At 33.5% G+C, this 25,073-nt stretch overlaps 1 protein-coding gene across 1 annotated transcript; it reads right to left on the reverse strand.

Annotated features, from left to right (window-relative positions):
• Positions 1 to 14,640: 14,640 nt before the first annotated feature.
• Positions 14,641 to 24,816, reverse strand: LOC110886195 (cadmium/zinc-transporting ATPase HMA3). The gene is made up of 9 exons (XM_022133963.2): positions 24,556 to 24,816; positions 22,789 to 23,046; positions 19,359 to 19,456; positions 19,034 to 19,289; positions 18,628 to 18,765; positions 18,215 to 18,542; positions 17,922 to 18,127; positions 16,632 to 16,834; positions 14,641 to 16,543 (listed from the first exon to the last, which is right to left on the reverse strand). The coding sequence occupies exons 1-9, from the start codon at positions 24,746 to 24,748 to the stop codon at positions 14,942 to 14,944; spliced, it is 3,282 nt and encodes a 1,093-aa protein (XP_021989655.1). The 5' UTR covers positions 24,749 to 24,816; the 3' UTR covers positions 14,641 to 14,941.
• Between the last annotated feature and the right edge of the window lie 257 nt (positions 24,817 to 25,073).

A 25,073-nucleotide genomic window follows, 5' to 3' on the forward strand; every position in this document is an offset into this window, starting at 1 on the left:
TTGGTTCAGGATCATGTTTGATACGAGACCCTTAAAACAGATTTCACGTCTCCTCTTAAGACGAATGCGTCTGTCTCACAGGATACAACAACCGGAATAATATGTTTACTGCCAGAGATTGCTCTCACGCCCAAGATTAAACGGGTTATTTGGTGTTCTTGTTTTGTAGAACATATGAAGTTGCAACTATTTTTTGAGAGTACTCCTCTAAAGTTCCTAAAACTTTAGAGAGCCTAATGTGTGTATTATCCAATCAGTGAACCATCATGTTCATATATATACATCATAATAAAACTCGTTTATTCTTGCAATAAACAAGACATTAAAGAAGATAATCAATCTTATGATAAACAAGATAATTAATCTTATAATAAACAAGTTTTAATCTCTAATCAAATGGATTATAAGTGATTATTCTAAAACTGTCATTTTCATTCATAACATGAACTAAATGATTTGAAACACGTGGTTTAATCTCTAATCAAATGGATTATAAGTGGTTATTCTAAAACTCATCAAACCTGCTGGGAAATAAACAACTAATCAACAACTGGTGGCTCGAACTAGTAGTTTGGAACCACTACTGACCCAACTCGCGCAAAGCTTCTGTGCAGAGATGCCTCCTCGCGCCATGCCATCAGGCGCTCACGTCACTAAACGCGCCACACGTGTATCATTCGCCATGCCCTTAAGGAGTTCATGCCATGTCATCCGTTTACACCACCCAAAAGGTGCGCCAGCGGACCCACCACTCGCAATGTGACCACGCGCACGTGGACAAAAACACAAAGGCAGCTCTCAAGCGGCATTGCGAGTGTGCGAAGTGCAAAGCACGCCATCAACATGTTAGATTGTACCCATTGTCTAAGCCACGCACGTGCGCCTGTGCAAGTGCGAGTTGAGGTGTTTTACTAGGGCTGTCAATTTCAACACGATAACACAATACGAACCTACACGAAGTTAACAGGTTTCTTATTTAGCCTTAACAGTTTTCGTGTCTATAACAGATCCACACACTAAAACATGTTTACTTTCGTGTCTTAACAGGTTAGACACATGTTAACCTGTTAAGACCCGTTACTGACATGTTTATAATGTTAAACAAAAAATATGTGGGGCTCCTAATTTGGACATACACACACGTTTTTTCTCTCCCAAGTCCAAACCCTAGTTTTCAAAATCAATTAACCGCTATTTCTCTCCAAAGTCTGTCACTCTTACTCGTGCGATTTAGTCTAGGATGACGTCACTCTAGTGTCAAGGATTTAGTCTTGTGTCAGCGATTCTCTCCAAAGTCCGCCCGTCTGTGAACGACGATTCAGTCCGACAGTCTGTTATATAACGATAATTGTGTGTGTTTCGCTAATGACGGTCTAGTCCGGCAGTTGTGTCTTAACAGGTCGTGTTCGTGTCTTAACAAGTCGCTTGATACGGTGGTAATTTTCCATGTCTTAACATTTCGTTTTGTGTAACCTCTTTATTATCTGGTTCACTTTTGTGTTTGGAAAATCTTTCGTGCCGCGTTCGTGTTTACCTGTTTCAAGTTTTTGTTTTATCGTGTCCATGTCTTAACATTTTGGGATGACACAATATGCCAACCCTATGCTTTACACGCTTTAGGTTCTCCACTAGTGTTTGCCTTAAGGAAAACAATACAAAGGAGTATTTCTCCTTATTAACCCCTTCAAGTTTTGTCATCCCACCTATGTGGGACGAATTGACAAAGCTAAATCCATTTTTGTCATCTTTGGTATACAGCTTCGAGCATCGATTTCCCGTTCATCTTAGATCTATTTTGTACATAGTTTTGTTCGTTATGATGCTCTCACAACATAGAACCCAAACCCGTAAATCAATAATTATACAACGCATATATAAGTATATTTATATATGCCCAACATTAGTGAAAATCCCATTTTCGCTAACTGTTTTTTCAAAATTACCAACTAATTAGCAACTGCTTGTAAAAGGTTTTACTTTTTGACGTTACATATAATGTATATTTTCAAGAGGCTACTTCATGTTGAAGTTCTATTAGGTATTTTTTTTTCAAAATCAGCAAGACACCAGATCAGTGGAAAATTAGTGTCAAAGTGCCTCTATAAGAACAAAGGAGATGTCCAAATTTGTGGACACTATTGGGGGACAAAGTTGCAAAGTCATACTATGAAATTATAGGAGGCGATTATAAAGACTAGAATTAGATGGGACACACATAAGTGGTCTACTACAGAAATGATACACATTCTAAGAAGATTGATGGAAAATTTTAGAGAGAGTAAGCGAGATCTACATATGGTGTTCATTGACTTGGAAAAAGTGTACGACAGTGTGCCACGTCGGCTAATTTGTGCTAGTCATAAGGGTAAAGGAGTCCCTTGGAAATATATAAAGCTAATTAGAGATATGCATACTAGGACTAAAACTAGCATTCATGTACATGTACATGTGGAGGACACTGACTCCTTCCCTTTGGAGGTAGGCCTTTATTAAGCGTCCGCGCTGAGTCTGTTTCTTTTTCTTATAGTCATGGACGAGTTGTCAATTTCAATTAAAGAGGCAGTGTTGTGGTGCATGCTTTTCGATGATGGTTTGCAGGTACTGTTTCCGTGAAATGTTACTTCTCTCATGATGGATCTCGCATGACTAGTTTCGCATTGTAGATCTCGCATAATTGTTTCACATTGTAGATCTCGCATAGTAGATTTTGCATAAGTAGTTTTTGTATAGATACTTTTCACATGGAATTCTTCGCCTAACCATGCATGCTTAAACTCAAAGTTTTCACATAAGAGTCTAGTACGAAAACTCTAAGGTCTCGATTAGATGGCATGTGGAAGAGTTGACCCTATTGACCACCCATGTTATGTAAAATGTGACCATTTCACGCATGAACCTTTGAACATATTTGACTTAGCAGTCCAAGGGTCTAAATCATCCGACGTACAATGTTTTTATGGTGATGTACATACTCGGTAAAGAATGATATGAAAGGAATACATGTGAAAGAAAGTAATGTCTGATATAATCAAATATTTTTTGGCTTCTAATCACAATGTTATCATGAAACGTTGTCAACTAATCAGTGTAATGTTTAGAAATGATAGTTTGATTGGAGAGAGAGAGAGAGAGAGAGAGAGAGAGAGAGAGAGAGAGAGAGAGAGAGAGAGAGAGAGAGAGAGAGAGAGAATTAAAGCAGAAAGTAAAGATAAAGATAAAGGGAAAGGTAAAAGATAGTTACCTCCAAGGAAACTAAGTCTTACTCGTAGTCCATGGTCGTGAACCTTGGTACGTTGTGAGCGCATGATTGGGTGTTTACCTCTAGGGCCACTAAGTCTAGCTTAATTGTGAGCATATGATACGAAAATTACCTCCATGGCTGCCAAGTCTTACTTCATTGTGAGTACTTTATAGGGTAATGACCTCTAGGATACTTTCACAAAAATATAAGAGTCTAAGAGGAGTGATATGGATCACTCATCAGGTGAATGTCATCTTATTGCTAAAGATAAAAGTTAAAGCTTAAAGTATGTTTATGTGAAGTATGTTATGATGATATGATTTGTATTGCTAATGTAATAAAATGCTTAATAAAACTAGAACTCACTGAGCATAGCCTATCAGGTTAATGCTATTTTATAGAAAGATTCTGAAGATACATGTGGCTAGAGGAGGGAGCTACCTTAGCTGCTGAGTTGGCATCCTGTTATAGTTTCCTTTTTATGTTTATATATATCTTTTGCCTGGACTAATGTATGGAAAGTTTTGGTTGCAATGTTTGAACGCTTGTATGGATTGAATTTGAGTTTAAGAACTATGTTGCAACGTATAAATCCAATTGTTAAGACCACCGAGTTTGGGGCGTTTCAAATAGATAATTAAAGTTTGTTATTGTTGCTTCACAATTTTAAAGTAGAGTAATAATTATTACACTACTTTAGTTTTGTTGAGGTGTGATATTATTAGTGTACTTCAATTGTTGTAAGGTAATATTGATTCTTCTAGTTCAATTATGATGCATAGTAATTAACCATTGATGAGTACCAATTATCATATTTACAAAAATGTAATTGCATTCTTTTTTCTTCGCTTTACGATTCATATGTTAAAACTTATTTGTATTTAGTCTTAACATTATATATGTGGCAAATAGTTTAAAATAAGCATGTGAATAATGCACACAAGTTTAGAGAATGAAGATCTTGGAGAGTAAGATAGTAGGTAACAGATTGATGGTCTGTAAGAACTATATACTTTGTGAATGAAAAGAAATTTGTAAAAAAAAAAGTCAGGTTTGATTTGTATTATATTATTGTCGAAATTAATTTTAGTTGGTATAAATTTGTAAATATGTATAACGTTTGGCTTAATTTGTAATATTATATATTTTTGGAAATTTCAATATATATGCAAACTTAAAAAAAACAGGATTTTTTATATGTGTTTTTATAAATTTTTGCAGCAAAATTTGGGTGACTAATTTGCTACTATTCTTGTCGCAAAAAAAGAAGAAAACAAATTCAGTCGCACAAATGATCAATCCCTAGTACTCCGAGAGTAACTCGAGTCCATCACCAATTTCGGGGAAAACCCGGTAACTCACCCGCCCGTAGATACGACAGTGAAATTACGAGTAAAACCCATTTGGGTCAAGGATCAAACTCAGGTTTTCTCGGGTCTCCTATCATTGCCCACCAGTGCCTCACTCTGCACCAAATGAGAGTTGAACCTGCATCTGGCAAGAGAAATAATAGCCTTCCACCACTTGATTTAGAGAACATTGGAGAGATGGTCACAAAAATATTGCAACACAGTTGTCACCGGAAAAACTGCCCCCATATGACATTGCCACCCACAAATATTTGTTCATTTACATTTGTGTTTGGTCCTATTTCATTAATTACCTATCTCCATCCTATCCGGAAAACAATTTAATCAAGATGTGAGGGTATTTGTTAATAAAATAGAAATATAGAGAAGAGAACCTGAAGTACACAAGAATTGAATAAGAATAACATAAATGAAAGGTCAATAATGCTATGTGACTCAAATACGAAGAGTTAATATATGATATGAGACCCAAAAGGATTAAAAAAAATAGGCTTGTAGAGTTGTAGTCTTGAATATCATCATTACTTCTTAGCTTTGTATATCTTATATATGTAAAATAATGTTCATCATAAATTATCGTAAAAACACTTTCAAACCATTGTCTAGTATAATATTAGAGTGTGTGAAATTAAAGAAACGGTACACAAGAAATTATGAAATGATATGGGAATAGCATGTAGAAGGTTTTGTAACTACTAGAAAACTGGGTCATTTCTTACTTAATATTCATCAAAAATACATAGAAAACGGTTGTTTGTGACAATTCTTTGGACAATTTCCAACAAAATAATGTGGTCGGAAGTACCTACACGCATTTCTAACAAATTTCCAACAAATTGCCATGTGCACGCGGTATATGAGATCCGTATGACTGTCCTTGTCTAGTTGTGTGTAAAACAGTGTAGATACCTATGACTCATACTACAACTAGAAATAATGCATTTCTATAATGCAGAGAGATAACACCAGAAATTATGAAAGTAACTTGAACAACCATTTTTTGTGGGAGTATGTTGTTTATAAGAAACTAGATCAGCACATGTAGGCGTTTTTCTTAGAACACCTTGTACTAATACTCTGTTCATAATTACCCCTCGGTAAGTTCAAGTTTGCACGGGTGACAAGCGAACTCCAAAGAGGTTTTTTCACAAACTTATTATGTTTTTCACCAAACCAAGTTCGCTTACAAGGGTAGCGAAGTTCCCCAAAACACCTAGAAGAACCAATCTCATTCTTAAACTACACTGATACAAAAACTTCTTGAACAACAAAGCATTGCATGAAAAGAAGAGACTCCAACGTAGCCAAGTAACGATTGCCGACAATGCTATTCATGCATATGCCATTACTAATTAACTTGATCATGCCGGCCGGCAATTCATCCTTGGCTCAGTTGAACTCTCCTCCACCTCAGGCAATGCCATGATGTATATTCTTCAATAAATCTTATCTATTGGTATGTATGTATTGAATTGTAATTGAGTGTGTGCAGTTAACCTTCCATCTAGCTATACATATATAGAAAAGGAAAAGGGGAGATGAGACAGATTTAGGAATATATTCCTTTGCACTATTATATATTATTGGCATATATTAAAGTCCATGACCTTTTATTATAGAGATCAGTTAAAAAAAAACTAAGTTGATATACTAAAAATGCATTTTATGTTGATAAACAAACCAAAACCACATTGTTTTAAAAATTTATATGTATTATAAATGATTTGGAAATAAAACTACATCCATGTTAACAAAACACAAAATAACTCTAGCTGCGCTAGAAATCCATCAAATTGTATGTCAAATAGGAAAGAAAACGAATATAATAAAAACTAATATGTTGCAACTTGCAACATACAGTATGTGAGTCTTGTGTTTTAGAAGTCAAGATACTAGTGTGACTTTATTCGTGTTAACAGGGAATCTGGATAGTATGGTGTCTTTGCATATAACGAGTGTTGAGTGATTTTTATTATACACTTTGACTTAATTGATTATAAATTCTAACTGTGTTCATAGTTCACAGTCACTGGTTGATTATTTTTGTTTGAACTTGTTTCAATATACTGATCGTATGCTCATTTAATGGTTCAATTCATGTCTTGCTTTTGTTTGTTACGTAACATCTCGCCCCTCATACCACTAATATTGTCCGTTTTGCCCTTAACGGATTGCTCATCCAGGAACACATGGATTTGTTTTTTGTTGCCCCAGTCATCGTGGTATTACTCTCACCTGAGCACGCTTAATTGTGTCACAACCAACTAAGCCCAAAACTCGTTGGTGATTTAAGAGGTGAGGCGAGACATGTCTTATGAACCAAGAATCTTTTCTAGCACGCTTCACATTATTATTTTAATCCAATTTTGTTAAACAAATAGTTTTGGACTTCATACACCTTTATAAGGGCAATATATTTTTTATCAACTGATCTATAACAAGGTTTTACCTTGTTTTTAGAAATCATTTTTATTTTTAAAATCGTGAACAAATATCAAGCTTTCCTATACATTTTACACGTTTTTTAAAGCATCAAAACTCAAAGCTAGTTGGGAGTTTTGCAATGAGAGAAGATATTTTCAAAACGAAATTAAGATAAATGAGATATAGATACTCATAGAAGTAGTAGTGATTCTGATATGGAACTTTGAAGTTAAGCTGATATACAAGTATTGCTTTAAATCTTAATTGAACTTGAAAAAAAAAACCAAGTATCAGTCCAGAAACCAATCAGAAGTTAAGCTGCAATTACAAGTTGTGGTGGGTGTTGTAGTTATTGGCATTAATGAAACAATCACTAATTACTTTCTTTTTTAAAAAGCTAACTTCATTAGAAACACAAAAGACGACTTATCTCCAAAACGGAGACAAGCACACCCCAAACCAAAACAAACTTACATAATCTCAAATTTACACCACCCTTTCCAATCTACACAACTTGACTTTGATCTATTCCTATACCACAAAAAACCAAAAGCTTTAATATCGGAGACAATCTCGACCACACTCCTTCTCTTAGAAGAAAACAACAACTCGTTCCTTGCTTTCCATAGACTCCAACATGTAATTATGCCAATACCATACATAATCTTTTTCTTCACATTATTTGTCGCCCAATGATTATGTAATTCTAATACATCGTTAACTGAAAAAAGGTATGGATTTGGAATCCCACACCAAGCCGCAACACCATGCCAAACACCACATGAAAAGCCACAAGCCGAAAAAATATGATCCGTCGTCTCTTCTATATCATTTGTCCATAATGAGACTTAAACTCTCACTACTTAGGAGATCTACCATTGAGCTACATGCCCTTTAGTAACTACAATTAGTTAATTATAATTAAAACTGTTAAACAGTTTCGTTTGGTATAACTATACAATGAATATGTTGATTAATCGTTTTTTTAAACACACAATACATGAAATGCTTGAAACTTGAGACACGAGAGACTCATAAACATATTTATAAAACTAGAGATGAGTACGCACTCTATATTGTTCCACTCTACCTGCTTCCTCGTTCCACAAACTGTCATTTAGCCAAAAGTCTTAGTGGAGATGTGAAATCTGCTTTAAGAGACCCGTGCTGAACACGAATTCTCAGTGAACGCTAACGTTTTAGTTTGTTCAATTGTTGCAGATGAAAATATTGCTCAAGATAGATATAATGGTTTGAAGATTTTTACCTTTGTTTAACATGTGTTTAAAATTTTATGATTTGTTTTTGTAATGTTACCGTACTACAATATTACCATGACGAAAAGAGAGCATCTTTATTTATTTATCTAACCAGAAAAGTACACCCAATTTCACTACAAGTACGTCGGAATGAAGATATTTTTTTATCAAACCTTCGAATTCCATGATAAATCTATTGGAAATTCGTTTAGTCACGAGTTCTTCCGTCTCCAAAGCCCTTGTATACTAGTGTGAGAGCTTATCCGGTTCGAGTTGGTATGACAGTGGACCCATTCATCATGGATTTAGCTAGCCAAGTATAATAAAGGTTACATCTACCATGTGTTACACCCAATGTCCCATCGGGTCGTGTCTCTCTGTCTACAAAAGATAATATTCGTACGTCTGACCAAACGAATCTTCATATCCTAACAGGTAGAAGCTAGCCCAAGCTATGTCCAAATCGCAAGTTCTAAAGGGCAAAAGAAGCATATAGTTTGACTTGCAAAAAAGATGCCTATAATAAGAGATGCAAAATCATTGAAATATTATTTGGTCAACAGGATGGTGGCCATATGGAGATGTGGAATGGTTGACATTTCTAACTTGCTATCTTTCTGACTTGCTATCCAACAGCTGTGCGCATCATATCATAGCAAAATAAAGGAGAGAAAGAATATATCTAAAAATCATTCTCAAAGAGATAATAAATATATTGATAGCCTATCACTCAATCTTCCAGGACTTTGTTATACAATTGTTTTAAAGATTAGAATGGATATGAAAGAAACTAACTAACAGCTAGCACGCAGATGAATATATACTAATTAGTAATAACATAGAGAAATTTATACAAACTGGTCTCATTTCAAGCAATGACTGGAATTAACGATAGTTTATGAAAAAAAAAATGATAAAGGAAAGCTCGAAGGTTTCTGTAGGCTCTTGTGTCTTTGAAAGGTCATTTGATTATTCATTTTCTCTTTTAATGGTCTGGTTACTTACTTTATTCTTATGCTGTTTATTTTCCATCCTTTTTATTAATTGCTATTTTTTATGGTGTTTCAAATAAATGTTCTTTTAAGAAACAAATGTAACAATTCTACTAAAATTAAATAAAATGTAGGTAAAAACCTAATAATTCTTCTAGTTTTCTACTTAAAATTTGTTATATGCGGCACACACATATGTATGTATAGGGGTGGGTTATGCTATAAAACGTCAAACGCCTAAGAAGTGTAAGAAACAACAAAGATGCACGTGAAGGGAAAATATGTCCAACAAATAGGGCCGGCCCTGGAGATGGGCGGGGAGGACCATCGGTCAGGGCTCGTGATTTTGTAGGGCATGTAATTTTTTTTTAAAAAAAATCCGATATTATATATGTAAAAAAAATTTAATAGGGTATAGCCAAAGAAATACTAACATAACATAGGCTCATTTACAAAAAACAAAAAAAAAATCATATGGTTTAGATTAGTTAGCCCATTGGGATTAGATTAGTGAGCCCAATACCCAAATGATTTTAAAAACTAATAAAAAAACAATTAGTCCATGTTGGCAGCAACTAGTGCCCTGTGGATATTGAAACGTCGTATAGCAGGAGAGTATTTTGTTAACTGCATTGTTTATTGACTGTTATATTTTTGTCAACAGTTCACGGTTGTATGAAAAATTAGTTTAAATTATTTATTTCGTTAAGGCCTGGGGGCACGGTTTTTCGAGCTCAAACAAGGTACAACAATTCTCAGGACCTGCCCTGCCAACAAAAAAAGGGTAAAAAACTGAGAATGAAGACATATAACATAACGCACCCTTATGTGTGGTAAACAAGCTATAGGGAGGTTCATTTGAGAAGAAATTTAATGTGAAAAGAAAAAGAAGAAAGGGCATAAAAGTAAAATATTATATAGTTTATAACTCCTCCCATTAATTATGTTATCTTTCATTAATAAAGCAAAACACATTTTATCCTACACATTTCAAAATTTATCCTACATATATCTTACGCTTACCGAAATTTAGCCTATGCATATCTAAATTTATCATACACATTTAAGAATTTATCCTACACATACTAAAATTTATCCTACACATTTCGAAAATTGTCCTTCACCCTAAATTATTTTATCTTGAAAGAGTATATTTAAAAGTGAGTTACAAATTTAATTAGTTAGCTAATTAATTACAATTAGAAATTTACCTATATGTCCTTATTAATAACATTAAATACATATACTAAATGAAGTAAAATTGAGCATTTCAATTGGTTTAAAACTTATTCTTTTTATTCTTACAAAATTTTTCTTCTCATTTGAACCCTCCACAACAAACTTTATATGGGTTAAAGACGAAGCTAAACACACCATTAAAAATCCCCAACACATAGTTGTAAGTAGTTAGTTCAAAATGCTTCTAAAAAGATTTAATTTTTTAACACAACAGTATTATGTTTGATTTAAAAAAAATGCTTAATTTTACAGTATAATTTTAAAAGATAATAAGAATGTGTATAAAAAATGGGTGGACTATGATAATAGTCTACATTGGTGACTTTTGTCCTTTCTTGCTAAAACTTACATAAGTTAAAGAGTTCACGTCACAATCCATCTAATGATCTTTTTATACAGTACAATAGCATCAGATGTGTATTCCTACAAAAGTGGTGCATGTTCGAGACGTACAAAGTGAACAATAGGTTGATTTTAGTAGTGTGTGTTGGTGTGGTCGTTATTCAAAAAAAAATTCTAAGTCATGGTCAATGGTCTATAATTCAACTTACCATTCTCAAGACTTCAAGAGCTTTTGATCTTAAGGAAAGTGTGTGAATGAGGGGTTGCAATAACATATTGCGAGTAGAATTGTTCACGAGCCGAGCCGAACCGAGCGGACCTTTGTTTAGCTCGTTTACAAACTGAACCGAGCGGATCGACTCATTTAAAACTGAGTTTCAAATCAAACCGAGCATTTTCCGAGCAGTAAATATTCCGAGAGGCGGTCGAGCGAAGTTCGAGCGATTCGTACAACCGTGTCGCCCGATTTAAATTTGCTGAGAGAGATGGTAACAATGTCGGGTCTCAAGTCTTTATGTCTTTAAAAACAGACACATTTCATAGCATAAATTTTTTTCTTATGAATAAAAATGTTGTGGCCGACGAGGTGATGATCATATTGCACGAACAATGACGTCGAGAGTAGCAGACGATCGATTTAGGGTAACGACATAAAACATTGAGACGATGAACAAACTGTCGTTTAACGGTTTAGGGTTTAACTTTTAGATTTGATATTAATTTTTTTATTGGGCTAATGCGTATAGATATAGTTGTAAATTTATATATAGTGGACCAAAATCTAATAAAGTGGTATATATAAAACTATAAATTCAATTTATATTTAAGTATATATGTATGTTTGTGTGTATATATAGGTGTGTGTATGTATAATTTATATTTGTGTATATATGTGTATACACATGTTTATATATGTATGTGTATATGTATATGTGTGTGTATATATATATATATACACACTAATTAAAAATAATAATTTGAGTTGAACCGAGCCGAGCGGACATCTGCTCATGCTTGGCTTGTTTACAAACCAATCCGAGAAGAACGGCTCATTTACAACGAGCGTCAAATCGAACGAGCATTTTCCAAGTAATTTCCGAGCGAGCGGCGAGCGGTTTAATAAAAAAATCCGATCAGATAATTGCGAGAAGTGAAAGAACCAATTGAGCTTAGTCCTTTATTTTTCAATCTTAAATTAATAACTAAATGAACATGGTAAAAGTGTAGAATATTAAGCAACTATTTTTTGTTTAATTCGTTGGTTTCTATGTCTAATTCGCAGTGATTTCTATGGGTGTTCAGAATTCGATTCGAATTCGAAAAATTCGAAACTTGACTCGATTTGAATTCGATTAAAAATGTTCGATTTTGAGTTGATTCGTATTCGAGTCCAATAATCGAATATCGAATACGAATTTATGATTTTCAATTCGATTCGAAATACGAATTCAGTTTATATATATTTTTCTAATATATGTATATACACACACAAACGTATATATACACACATATAACTTCTAAACTTGGTCAAAGTATAAACTACCTCCATAAGTGATAGTTTATTATTCATAACATTACCAAAGCTTCTGACAAACAGCCCATACTACTTATTTCCAAATTTTTACCTAACTTAAATCGCTACCAATAACCAACTTGTCTTCTAAATTTTGGTGTTTTAACATATTAAATTATTGATAGTTAATAAATTTTGCAGATTATTATTTTTATGTTGAATATAATTATTTGTAGTAGTTTAAAAAAATGAAAGTAAAATAATTTATTGTTTAGGGAGAATTTAAATTCAATCAAATTTATTCGAATTCGAGTTTCAAATACTAATCTAATTGAATCGAATACGAAATCATGTAAAAAAATAAAAATTCGATTCGAATAATTCAAAAAATCGTTATCGATTCGATGAACACCCCTAGTGATCCCTCCTCATTCATCCATACTCTTTCTGCCCTCTTATCTACCCTCCCACCCTCCCCCATGGTAAGACTTTATTAAATTACACATATGTAGATCAGAAAATTATAGTAAATCTACGCATAGGTACACGGAGTTAAGATCCGGTACAAACCACCCTAATTATAAAAACCGCAAGAACATATCAATAATCATAACACTTTATGATGATTGTCGGTTTTGCTTCCAAACATAATGATATCAGCACACTATATAATAATACCAACACAAACAAGAAGAAAATCCGATCATTGGTGATAAAGAAGAAGAATTAGCCATGAAAATATCTATACATCCGAAAAAATAGAATGCATGAAAAATTTATACAAAAGTTGGAAAATTTAAAAAGCGTGAAATTAAGGATTCCCATAATGTTGGTAAATGGTTTGTAACAAAAATACCCCTGGTTAGTCAAAATAAGATGTGTCATTTGTCCGTGTTATATTGGTTCTTATGGGTTTTACACAAATAAGTATTTGTATTTGACCCTTCTCCTAGGTAGACGTACAAACTATACTAATACACACCTATTAAAATTTATACGCGCATATAAACTGATGATATATTTGAATCTTAAACCGAAAAAATATAATGCATGAAAAAAAAAAAAAGAAAAAAAAAACTAGTTCTTTTCGTAGCCCAAAACTAATAAGGCCTGCCAAAGATAATAAAGCCACAAGCCCACTCCCAAAGCATTATTAATTTACAGTATCTTAATATCATCCAAATTTCAAATAATCTCATGGGCCAGCAGTTTCATATTTGCAGTCGACTTCTTATAGCAGCAACAAGTCATAGGTACTAAGGTATAAATACCCAACTCTTAATTCCTAGGATTTGTCTTTTAGAGTTTTATAAATATACACAGATCACAATGTATCTATATACGAATCCCAAATGTATTATGTGTTTAGCTAACTGGATTGTAGAGTGTTAGTTTTTAGTCATAATGTGCTTAAATAATTGAATTCTTGAACTACATGATATTGAGGTGGCTTGTTTAAATGTTCTTGGATAATGGAATTGTTGAAATATACAGTTTTTGATTATTCCTTGCTTGCTGCTTTCTTGAATTATTGAATAGTTGTCGATTTAAGGGTGTCCATACATGGAGTGCTTTAATCTCTCCACCAATTTGCATACGGCTTCGTATGTGCTGTATTGACTCATCCTATGTTGTCAAAGGCGCACTCAAGACGTGTAGGCCTGGTTCACAGCCTAGGCGCAAGGTGCTAAATGAGAGGGCCTTTTTAAGCAAACCGCATAACATAAAAATACTATTCTAGGCTTATTTAGGGTTACTTTAGGCTGTTTTAGGTTGCTTCTAGGCTTGTTTAGGGCTAGTGTAATTGTATTAGACCTGTTCAGACGATATTTTGGCCTGAAATTGCGCTTGAGTGCCTGAGAATGTGCCTATTCAGGCGAGGCACATATGCTGCTCCTCTGTGGCCTATTGCGCTTTTGACAACATAGGGATCATCTTGTATAATAATAATACTATCTCTCACTTATCAGGCTGATTTTGAATCATGAATCTGACATTAGCCTGACCAATGGTAATGCCTGACGATAATGGGGCAGCAATAGATCGGTGAGGACAATGTGTGTGTTGTGTCATGTCATGTGTGATGTTCATGTTATGCCTATGTGTGTGTTATGTTATGTGATGTGCATCGTGTATGTTATGTATGTTTCTTATGTTGTGAATTAACTAACAACAACAACAATAATAATATTAAACTATTAATAGTAGTAACAGCAATCAGGATAATACTAACATACCTACATCTATGAACCCTTTAAAAAAAGATCGAATCGACTACTGCTTTCAATAAAATAATTTGAAATATTCTGGGAACAACACTCCTGAGGCGATTTGCTGACAGTAGATCACTAGTATTTAGCATAGGAATTAAGATACAATTTTGCATTGCGAATTTCTTCGAAAGCTGGGAAACTTAATAGACAAATACACAAATATAAGACACAACTAACATGGTACATAAATCTGTCTCTAGCAAAAAAGATGAATAACCTGTATCCTTTTCGGAGTTGATAATGTACCTAACGCCAATAAAACAGCGCATTTCCAGAAACTATAAAGATCTACACATTCTCAATCACTATCTCTGATAACCCTCCTTCTCCATTGAATCCAACTCCGAAGCGTCGGTGTCCACAACATTCCTTTCTAAAGCTTTTGCAACACTCGCTTACATGCCTCTTTTCCAACCCATGATTCTCGCAACAATGTCTTACCATTTTCCCCAATTCCTCTTCAGTTATGTACTCTTTCACATGATGATGATGATCATGGTTTAAATCGCTATGTATTTCATGATTCGATAGGCTTTTTTTGTGGGTTGTTTGATCATGGCAGCAGTCGGTTTTCTTCTTGACTACAATCTCACAACTACGAGTCCGTCTAGTCTGCGATTCAATATCAAAGTCTTTGTGTAATTCATTAGTAGCATGATCACAACAGCCGTGTGTAGTGTGCTTTTCCTCATGTACTTCATCACCACAGGAATCATCATGACCACAGCAGCCGTGGTTTTTGTGTTCTAGTACCTCATGCTTAGCCTCATGAACCGCATCGTCGTTATGAGCACAACAACCATGTTTGTTTCCTATGTCTTGTACCGAGTGATTTACCACATGCACGTCTTCATCATCATGTCCACAATGCTTCACTTCATGTACATGATCATGATCGTGACCGAAGCAGCCATGGTTTTTGTGTTCTTGAATCCGGTGCTTGACCTCATGGACCGTATCGTCTTTATGAGCACAGCAACTATGTTTGCTTCCTATGTCTTGTACCGAGTTCTTTACCTCATGCACATGTTCATCATCATGTCCACGGTGCTTCACTTCATGTACATGATCATGACCGCAGCAGCCATTGTTTTTGTGTTCTTGTATCTCGTGCTTGACCTCATGGACCGCATCGTCAGTATGAGCACAACAACCATGTGTGTTTCCTATGTCTTGTACCACAAGTTTTACCGAATGCACGTCTTCATCAGCATGTCCACAGTGCTTCACTTCATGTACATGTACATGATCATGCGCACAACAACTACCTTTATCTTCCGTTTTCGGTACTGAATGCGTAAGCTTATGTCCTTCATCATCATGCCCACAGCAACCTTTCTTTGTTTCACAATTTGCGGACTCGTGCTTATGAGACTTATGAGACGAACATTTGACGTGTTTGTGAGATGAATGGCAATGTTTATGATCATGTGAAGAACCCGAATGTTTGTTTGCGGTTTTTGTAACAGTCGTAGCTCTTAACAAAAGCATACTGTTAAGAATCACTACCAAACACGTCCCAACATCCGCTAAAACCGCTGCCCAAACTAACGGATGACCCGCAATAGCCAACGCAATTATAGCAGCCTTGGTAATAATAGCCAGAAAAATGTTCTCAAATATTTTTCTTCGTGTTTTTCGCGCGAGTCTCACTGCTATCGGTATTTTCCGTACATCATTCGACATTAAAATCACGTGCCCAGTTTCAGTTGCGAGTGCAGATCCCGATATCCCCATCGAAATCCCGATATCCGCAGTGGCTAAAGCGGGTGCATCGTTAATACCATCTCCAACCATTGCTGTTGGAGATAACTTTTGAAAATCTTGTATGATTTTCGCTTTATCTTGGGGTAAAAGTTCTGCATGCATTATCTCTAATGCACCCTCTAACTGCAAAATCATAGATAAAAATCTAAAATAAGTACAAAATTTTAAATGTTGAACATTTGTGGTTGATATTTGAGTTTTACGGTTTTACCTCATTTTGTGTATGATTGGCTGCAGCTTGACAGTCTCCTGTAAGCATAGCGGTTTTGATACCCATTGATTTGAGTTCTTTGAGTGCTTCTTTTGCACCTGTTCGACATCCATCCGAGAGATTAAAGACTCCGGCTAGTGAAGAATCTAGAAATATGTACCCGGTTGACTTTCCTTCCATGTTTTTACTTGCACTTTGCAATACTAGATCACAAAACAACTACAGATTATTAGCTTATAGATGTATGTAATTGAATGGGATAATTGCTTAAAATGATAACTAACTTTTGTTAATTTCTATTCAGGTAACTGTCTTTGTTTTAGCCCATAAAAACTTTCCAAAATGGTGGCAAAAACATCAAGGTTTTTTCCAACCTTTGACAGCAAATTAACAGTTTCTCAATGGTTACCTTTAGGGCTGCAAACGACCAAAACATTCAGAAAATAGTTTGTGAACCGTTTGGTGGGAAGTTCGTTTGATAAATGAAAGGGGTGGCGGCGCAGCTTGTTGCCCGTTTACCTTCTGTTTTGATGTAACTTGGCAAGTATGAATAAAAATGTTATATTTGAAAATAAATGAACGAACACGAACAAGAAATTTTGTTCGTTTAGTTAAATTAACGAACATGAACAAAGGCCGCGTTCGTTCATTTATGTTTGTGAACATTCGGTAACGTGTTCGATAGTTTATTAGTGTTTTTTTTATTTTTATAGTTTATTTAAATACTTCAAAATTCCAACAAATAACATATTTAACAAGTATTAATATATTATATATTCTATTCTTGAACGCTTATTGTGTTCACGAACGTGAGTTTGTGTTTATGTACTCGTTACCAAAAATTAACAATCAAACACAAACTAGCACGACCGACCACGTCCACTTCCTTAACGAACGAACACGAACATAAAATCTCGTTCGGTAAGTGAATGTTCTTGAACAGTTCGTGAACACATATTTTCTTAACAAATGAACATGAACAAGTTCGTGTTCGTTTAGTTCGTTTGCAGTCCTACCTTAAATTGAAATATATGAAAGTTTGAGGGCTTTTATCGTTTGCAGTCCTACCTTAAATTGAAATATATGAAAGTTTGAGGGCTTTTAAATTTATTGAAAATTTTGGAAGCTGAAAGGGTTTTTTTTCTGTAAATATGGTTATCTGAAACAGAAATTGACCAACTTTTGTTTTTGTGCAACTAATCCTACATAAAGCCATATACAAAAAAAAAAAAAAAAAAAAAAAAAAAAAAAAAAAAAAAAAAAAAAAACCCAAACAAATGACATTTTTACCTGTTGAATTACAGCCTGCTCTAATAGCAATCTTTTGATTCCCGACATAAATCCTTTTTCCTTCAATTTTACCACAAATTCCTTCACCAGGAAAATTTTCAAATTCGTGAACATTGTGGGGTTGTGCTTCGACAGAATTCGACTGTGCATACTCTATAAGTGTTGCAGCCATGGGATGACTAGACATACTCTCTACACTCGAAACCCTTCAAATTTTTCAAAAAGAAAAAAAAATTAAATAACCAAACGTTTGATCATATGAGCATGTTGATAGTTTATAACTTTATAATTACCAGTATAGCAATTTTTCCAGGCTGATATCATCTCTAAGTGAATGGAAGTTTGAAACCGAAAACTCTCCTCTAGTGATCGTTCCAGTTTTATCAAAAGCAAATATTTTAACTTTCGAAAGTGTTTCGAGGTATTCTGCGCCTTTGATCAGAAGCCCGGTTGTAGCTGCTTTAGATAGTGCACAATATGTAGCAACTGGTGTCGACAGAATGAGCGCGCATGGGCATGAACTTACCAAAACTACCAAAGCGAGATGATACCAGTTGTCTAGATTGTGAAGTTTCATAGCAGCTGGTATCACCGCCAAACAGGCTGCTACGACAACAACAGCTGCAAATTCACATAAACAAAAGTTGTGTTAGCAAGAACGATTTATCGTTTGGGGATAGACGAATTAACTGCAAATACGATTTACCTGGCGTGTAGTATTTAGCGCATTCGTCTATATATCGTTGAGTTTTACATTTATTATTTTGAGCTTGTTCGACGAGCTTTGCCATTCTTGCGACTACAGAGTCTTCAGCTAGGACCGTAGTATTAATGCTAATGTAACCTGAAAAAAGATAGCAAGATCAAGTAAAGGGTTAGCAAAGCATTCATATGTTCCTTTTGTACTTTGACTTTTCAAGTCAAAAGAAGCATTTTTAATTCGATAACTATATTAACTGTCTTACAAAATTATAAAAAAAAAAAGAATTCAGAAATGTGGTTTATGTTACAAACTTTGATGTTGGTAGCAATCATTATTTTTTCAGTCGTTATACAGATATCATTTTTTAACTTGAAAAGTAGAGAGTTTGACCTCGAAAGTCAATGCATACCGTTTAAGTTTATTGTGCCAGCCCAAACAGTAGAATCTACTTGTTTTGATACAGGAAACGACTCTCCAGTTAGAGCTTTCTCGTCAACCTCACACGTCCCTTGCACAACGATTCCATCAATCGGGATGACATCGCCTGCCTTAACCGCAAGCTTTGTGTTGACCATGACTTCACTAGCGTTGACTTCTTCACCGTTGCTGGCTAATACAGCTTTTTGCGGGGCCATGTTCATCAATGATGACATTACAGCAGTGGCCTGCAAATTATTATAAGATTAGTACTCTTAAAGTGGTCTGTATATGTTCAAGAATAAGTTTTATAAAACCTTGTGAGAGGCGCGCGATTCAAGCCATTCTGCTGTAGTGAATAAGAACACGATCGTTCCTGCTTCCCAGTAATCATTCAGAAAAATCGAGCCCGCAACTGCAAATAAGATTTGATTTTTTATAATATCAAACTAATTGAAAGTATATAGGTTACAGAAGAAAAAAAAAATGCAAGATGTTAAGTTATAATAAATCAGTTCCTAGTCTTTGTCAAACTTGTTTTCTTTTTTCAGTTATTTTAGAAAATGTATATGTATCAGTTATGAAGTTAAGAATAGTTCATGTCATGAGAAAAGAACATGTAGTTGAAAATTTTATGTATCAGTTTTGAAAAATTTATTGGGTTTGGGACGGGTATGAAATTAGATGATACCAACCCGATAACCCGTGTGGTATTAATAGATTATATAATCATAAAACATATAATAAATAGTATTTTGAAATTATTAGAAACTTAAAATTATTAAAATTAAGTTTGTTACAAATATAGTCGAATACTTTATAATTCAAGTTTGTTTTTCAGATGAGTTTAAGATCAGGTTTTGAGTATGCATCTCAATTATTAATCTTTAACCTCAGCAAGTTTGCAAGTGTACTGATACCATTAAGTATGAAGCATGATTTTATAATCACATATGAAATTAAGATTAAAAGAGCAAATACAATAAAAAACGCACTTTTTGTTTTTTTCTCACAAAAGTTCATCTACATTTTTACACAGAAAAACCAACAAACTTTATGTTTTTTTCTAACAAAAATCACTCAACTTTTTTCATATGACATGGCTGTGGGGTGTGGTTTGGTGCTTCCAGACCACCCCTGACACCACATCACCTCCATCTCACACCACCTTCACATTCCCCACTTCAAAGGTAGTGGTATTCCCCTTCCCATCCAATTAGGCTTGTAAACTAACCGAACGTTCATGAATTGTTCTTAAATATGTTCAGCAGGAAGTTTGTTTATGTTCGTTTATTTAATAAACAAACGAACATGAACATAGAATTTTGTTCGTTTAAGTAAATGAACGAACGTGAACACACCTTGTGTTCGTTCATTTATGTTCGTAAACATTCATTTAAATTTTAATAAATACATAAATAGTTATATTTATATGAATATTAGTTTTCTGACTACTTATATAAATACAACTAATTAGTAATTGAGTTTTCTAAATGAAATTTTAATTTTTTCTTAGATTCTAACTAATCACTTACTTAATATTTATACTAAAAACTACTTAATTTTATCATCTATGAACCCTAATTTAGATGTGTTTTCGTATGAACTGTAATATGTTAGATTTGTTTGTTTGTGTTCACTAATGTTAACTTATGTTTATTCATATTTGTTCAATTACATTCATTTGTGTTTTGTTCAATCATGTTAATTTATGTTTGTTTATGTTTATTCCAATATGTTCAGTTTATTTTTTTTATGTTCTTTATGTTCGTGAACTGTTTGTTTAGGCTTTAAACGGACAAACATAAACGAACACGAACATGCCCGATTTCTTAATGAACAAACACGAACAAAAAAAAATATGTTCAATTATATGTTCGTGTTCGGTTAAAGTTAAATGAATGAACACGAATATGCATATGTTCGTGTTCGTTCGTTTCGTTTACAGGCCTACATCCAATAAATAACTTCCAAATCATCACCAACACACACAACAAACTCTGGGGAGATCATGGAATTCGTCCGTGGACACCGAAATTACGGCCGGAGAGGGGTTTGTTCCCCATCGGGGAAGGAGGCCACGTCGGCTCCCAACCTTCTCCCTGCTCCCACACCCCCACCGCCTAAAGATACCACAATAAAATAATGTATTGAATTAAAATCCAAATAACATCACCGTCAAAATTCAAAATAAAAAGTTGACACCACTAAGCTTTACACTTCAGATTTTCCTTTTTTATCTTATCTCCTATCCTTTCCAATAACAATTTTACCTTTTTAAAGGTTATAGTAAAAAAAACGTATGTGTTTTAATAGAAAATACCGTTGAGTCTCTTAATTCTTTTTAAAACCTTTTACTTAAAAACTAACTAAAAATGAACTATATAAAAACAACTTAAAAGAAACTTAAACCTATTTTTATAAAAGTATAAAGAGTTTTTATGATAACTTTTTTGCACTTTTTGTAAAAGTAATACGATTTTTCTTTTTTAGGATAACCTTTTTTCAGTCATATAACTTTAACTTTTTCTTTGTAGTGAAATTGGCTTCAAAAGGGAAAATAAAAGGTTTGATATAGCTAACAAGCAATGTTAAAAGTCATGCATATGGCTTTATCAATCACGAGCCATACATACCCGACTAAAAGAGCCACATAACCTAACCGATGAGTGTAAAGGATTTAAATAAGGGAAAGTTTTTTTTTTTATTATTAAAAAAGCAAGGTATGTATGTACATATAGTTTAGAATATTCATCTTATATATTCTTTTAGCAACAATTCCTTTGTATTTTAAGACAAATAGATCAATACTCTACTTTTCAAGATTTAAATTCTCGACCTTTTAGTTGTAAAGCACGCCACTTAATCATCAGGATGTCTCTTATATACATCTTATATTAAGCAGGGTCGGTCTTGACAATTCAGATGCCCTGCCCGAGCCCTGGAAAACATGCCCCTTAGGTCTTAATGAAATATATAATGTAAACTATTTTTTTTAATCCGTGAAGTACTTAATCATATTGTTTATTTCTTTAATAGCAATTTTGAGATGCATATCATTTGCTTGTAATTTTTTGCTCACTATATTCGCCTGGTTCAATACTCTTCATATCAGATGACAATTCCTTTGCTTGTTATTTTATTTAATTACTTATTTATTTTAAAAATTAAATGGGTATTTGGCTAAACCTAATCAGCTAAGTTATAAATTTTAAGATTCATAACTTGATATTTTATATGGGTATTCTATCTTAATAAAAACTTGTCTAAAAGAACCGTAACAAGCCTGCTATAGCCGTCCTCTTTGATTAATCCGGAATTCTAAGTTGTAATCTAGAATTAGTTTTTAACTTCTTGTGAATTGACGAATCCTATTTCCTTCTTTTCTTTTACCTTTTGTTTTTAACCTTGGTTATAAATAATTTAAACGAATGACAAACTAATTTATTAAAATATTTGACTATATCACATATAAATCTGTTTTTGCATTCTGTAGGAAAATTAAACAAACAAATAATTCAAGTTAATTACTTCTCATTCTCACCTAATAATTTCCATTTATATCTATCATATCTTTTCATTCAACATAATCCTATCCTAGCTTATAAATTAAATTCTAAGTGCGTTGGACTAGGGTTGATGTTTTTAACATGAATAAACATAAGGGTTATATATGTTCAAGTGCATTAGTTAAACACATCAACCCGATACGATTGACAGCAATAAAAAGTCCAGATAAAAGTTTACCTGCAATGAGCATGAGGGTGTTTACGTCGAGCCTACAATTACGTAATGACGCAAAAGATTTCAAAACGATGGGAACAATGCCAATGGCAACAGCTCCGAGTGCCAACCATTTGAAAGGTGGAAAAACATAACTCAAAAACGATAACAAAAGCAATGCACCACAAGCCACTGCAAATGGGCTTGGCCATTTGTTTCTGTAGTTTGTATCTCCTTTTACTCTCACATTTGCTTCTAATCGTGCTTGGTTTAGCGCCTTAACTGAAACAAACTCAAAAATTATAGTTAGTTTCACGAAACAGATAAAATATCAAGTCATACGTAAATCATAATACTATTTGATTTATAAATTTCTAAAAGAGCAATCTATAACAAATTGTTCGGGTTTTATATAATCCTGTGTTCCTTCTTTACACGTTTAAATTGTTGCAAGAATCGTAGTAAATCACTCCTCTTCTTCATGATAGATGTGTTTACACGCAAGTGCAAATTTAACATACTTCAAACATTATTAAAACTTTGTAATAAATAAATGTTTAGGACATACGATATGAAGGTTTTTTTAAAATAATCTTTTAGGACATATATCTTATACACAATAATTACAAGAAATAAATGTTTAAAGGTTAAATCTTTTTCTGTTTAAAAATCACATGAATATTTATTGTACGAAGGCATTGTTTGCTTGTCTATTGTGTAAACTTTATACAAAATATGTTAAAACATATAGCACTTTTCTTGATGCTATTGCAGTTATACTTTTTTATGAAGATATTATATTTTATTGTACAACGTTAACTTTATATTTGTTATTTTTGTTTTGCGTGTATCATAAAAATATATAATATATAATTATTACATATAAAGGGTCGTACTTTTTTCCATTCAAAGGTCACTATAATTAATCAATAGGCGTTACGTTACTTCCATCCACTTTATTACACTTTGCCGGTAAAACTAAAGGTACATTATTTATTCTAAGTATTTTATTTAAAAATAGAAAAGGCATAAATATAACAATATAAATTGTAGTATTATGGGGCGTGAGGTGCACTTAATTTTTATACTATTAAACACATACATACCTCAAAAGGAATATTCTCAAATATATTTAAATACTCGAATAAAGTATTGCTTGGTGACTGTATTTTCAATGTTCCTTGTAAGTTGTAACCAAAAAAAAAAAAAAAACCAATGTAATTTGTGTGATTATAAGAAACTTATTGATATCTATAATCATGATGAATTATTATATATTGTAACAGTAATTACGAGTTAAATAAATGTATATAAAGAAAAGGAAAGCAATATAACTGGATTTTTATATTCACGTTTTTTTGTTGTTAATGTAAACTAATTATTACAAAAAAAAAAAAAAAAATACTTAATCATTACATAATAAAGCAAGTTGTCTCATAATCATTACATAACTGTAGATCTATTGATCTAAACATAAACCACCCTTTATTCTATTAAATTATCCTACTGTACGGATATGAAAATGATTCAAAACCAAAGAAAAATACGAGAAATCAGAGTGGCAGACTCATGAATCATTTTTTATGTGTGCAAATAAGAGGTTTAACCAAATTTTCAAGATTACGATCGAGATTTTACCCTATAAAATACACTACATTTTTTTTTCAAAGGGTGCGTCCACTTACCCAACCTTCTAGCTAGGTCCGCCCTGACTTGAAGAGTACACTCATCTTGTTAAGTAATGGAAGACTAGCAAAGTGAAAAGGTAGATAACAAACAAAGTTACTTTACCAATTTGAAGAGAAGAAACCAGGAGCGGATCATGAATGACGATGACAGTCCGCGATGGAACGATGACAGAAAAATCGTAAACACCTTCAATCGGTCGTAAGATTTTGTCAATCAGCGGCACCTCGGATGAGCAACAAAGTCCTAAAACATCAAAGTAGGTTTTTTCCAATTTCTTGGATGAGTTCTCCTTCATGATATTATTAACTTTTATTTATCAAGATGAAGATAGAAGAGATTTAATTATGCAAGGTAGCTAGGAAGAATGGGAAGGGTATTTGTAGTGTTGATGGAAGGAGAAAAGTGAATCGAAAAATAATGTTCATGGAATCTACGTGTGAAACCCATTTTCCATGTGTGGGGTCGAATCTTTTTCAATATAAAAATGCTTAAAAGATTTCGAAACATACTGTTTTGTCTATAGGTTGCTTTGTCAGTTGAATTTTACGTGAGTAGTTAGTTATATGTTACTTGTGATTTGTGAATATATGATACAAGAAAGCTTCATTTAGAGAATATAT

Source organism: Helianthus annuus, chromosome 10 (genome assembly GCF_002127325.2).
Source record: "Helianthus annuus cultivar XRQ/B chromosome 10, HanXRQr2.0-SUNRISE, whole genome shotgun sequence".
Lineage (NCBI taxonomy): Eukaryota > Viridiplantae > Streptophyta > Magnoliopsida > Asterales > Asteraceae > Helianthus > Helianthus annuus.

Bases quoted from the DNA above. Each gene is read 5' to 3' on its own strand.
- LOC110886195 (XM_022133963.2), bottom strand. From the start codon at position 24,748: ATGAAGGAGAACTCATCCAAGAAATTGGAAAAAACCTACTTTGATGTT. The intron at 19,290-19,358 runs GTTTTATAAAAC...AATAATTTGCAG, and splicing joins AATCGCGCGCCTCTCACAAG to GCCACTGCTGTAATGTCATC. The intron at 18,766-19,033 runs GTATGCATTGAC...ATCTTTTTTCAG, and splicing joins TGGCACAATAAACTTAAACG to GTTACATTAGCATTAATACT.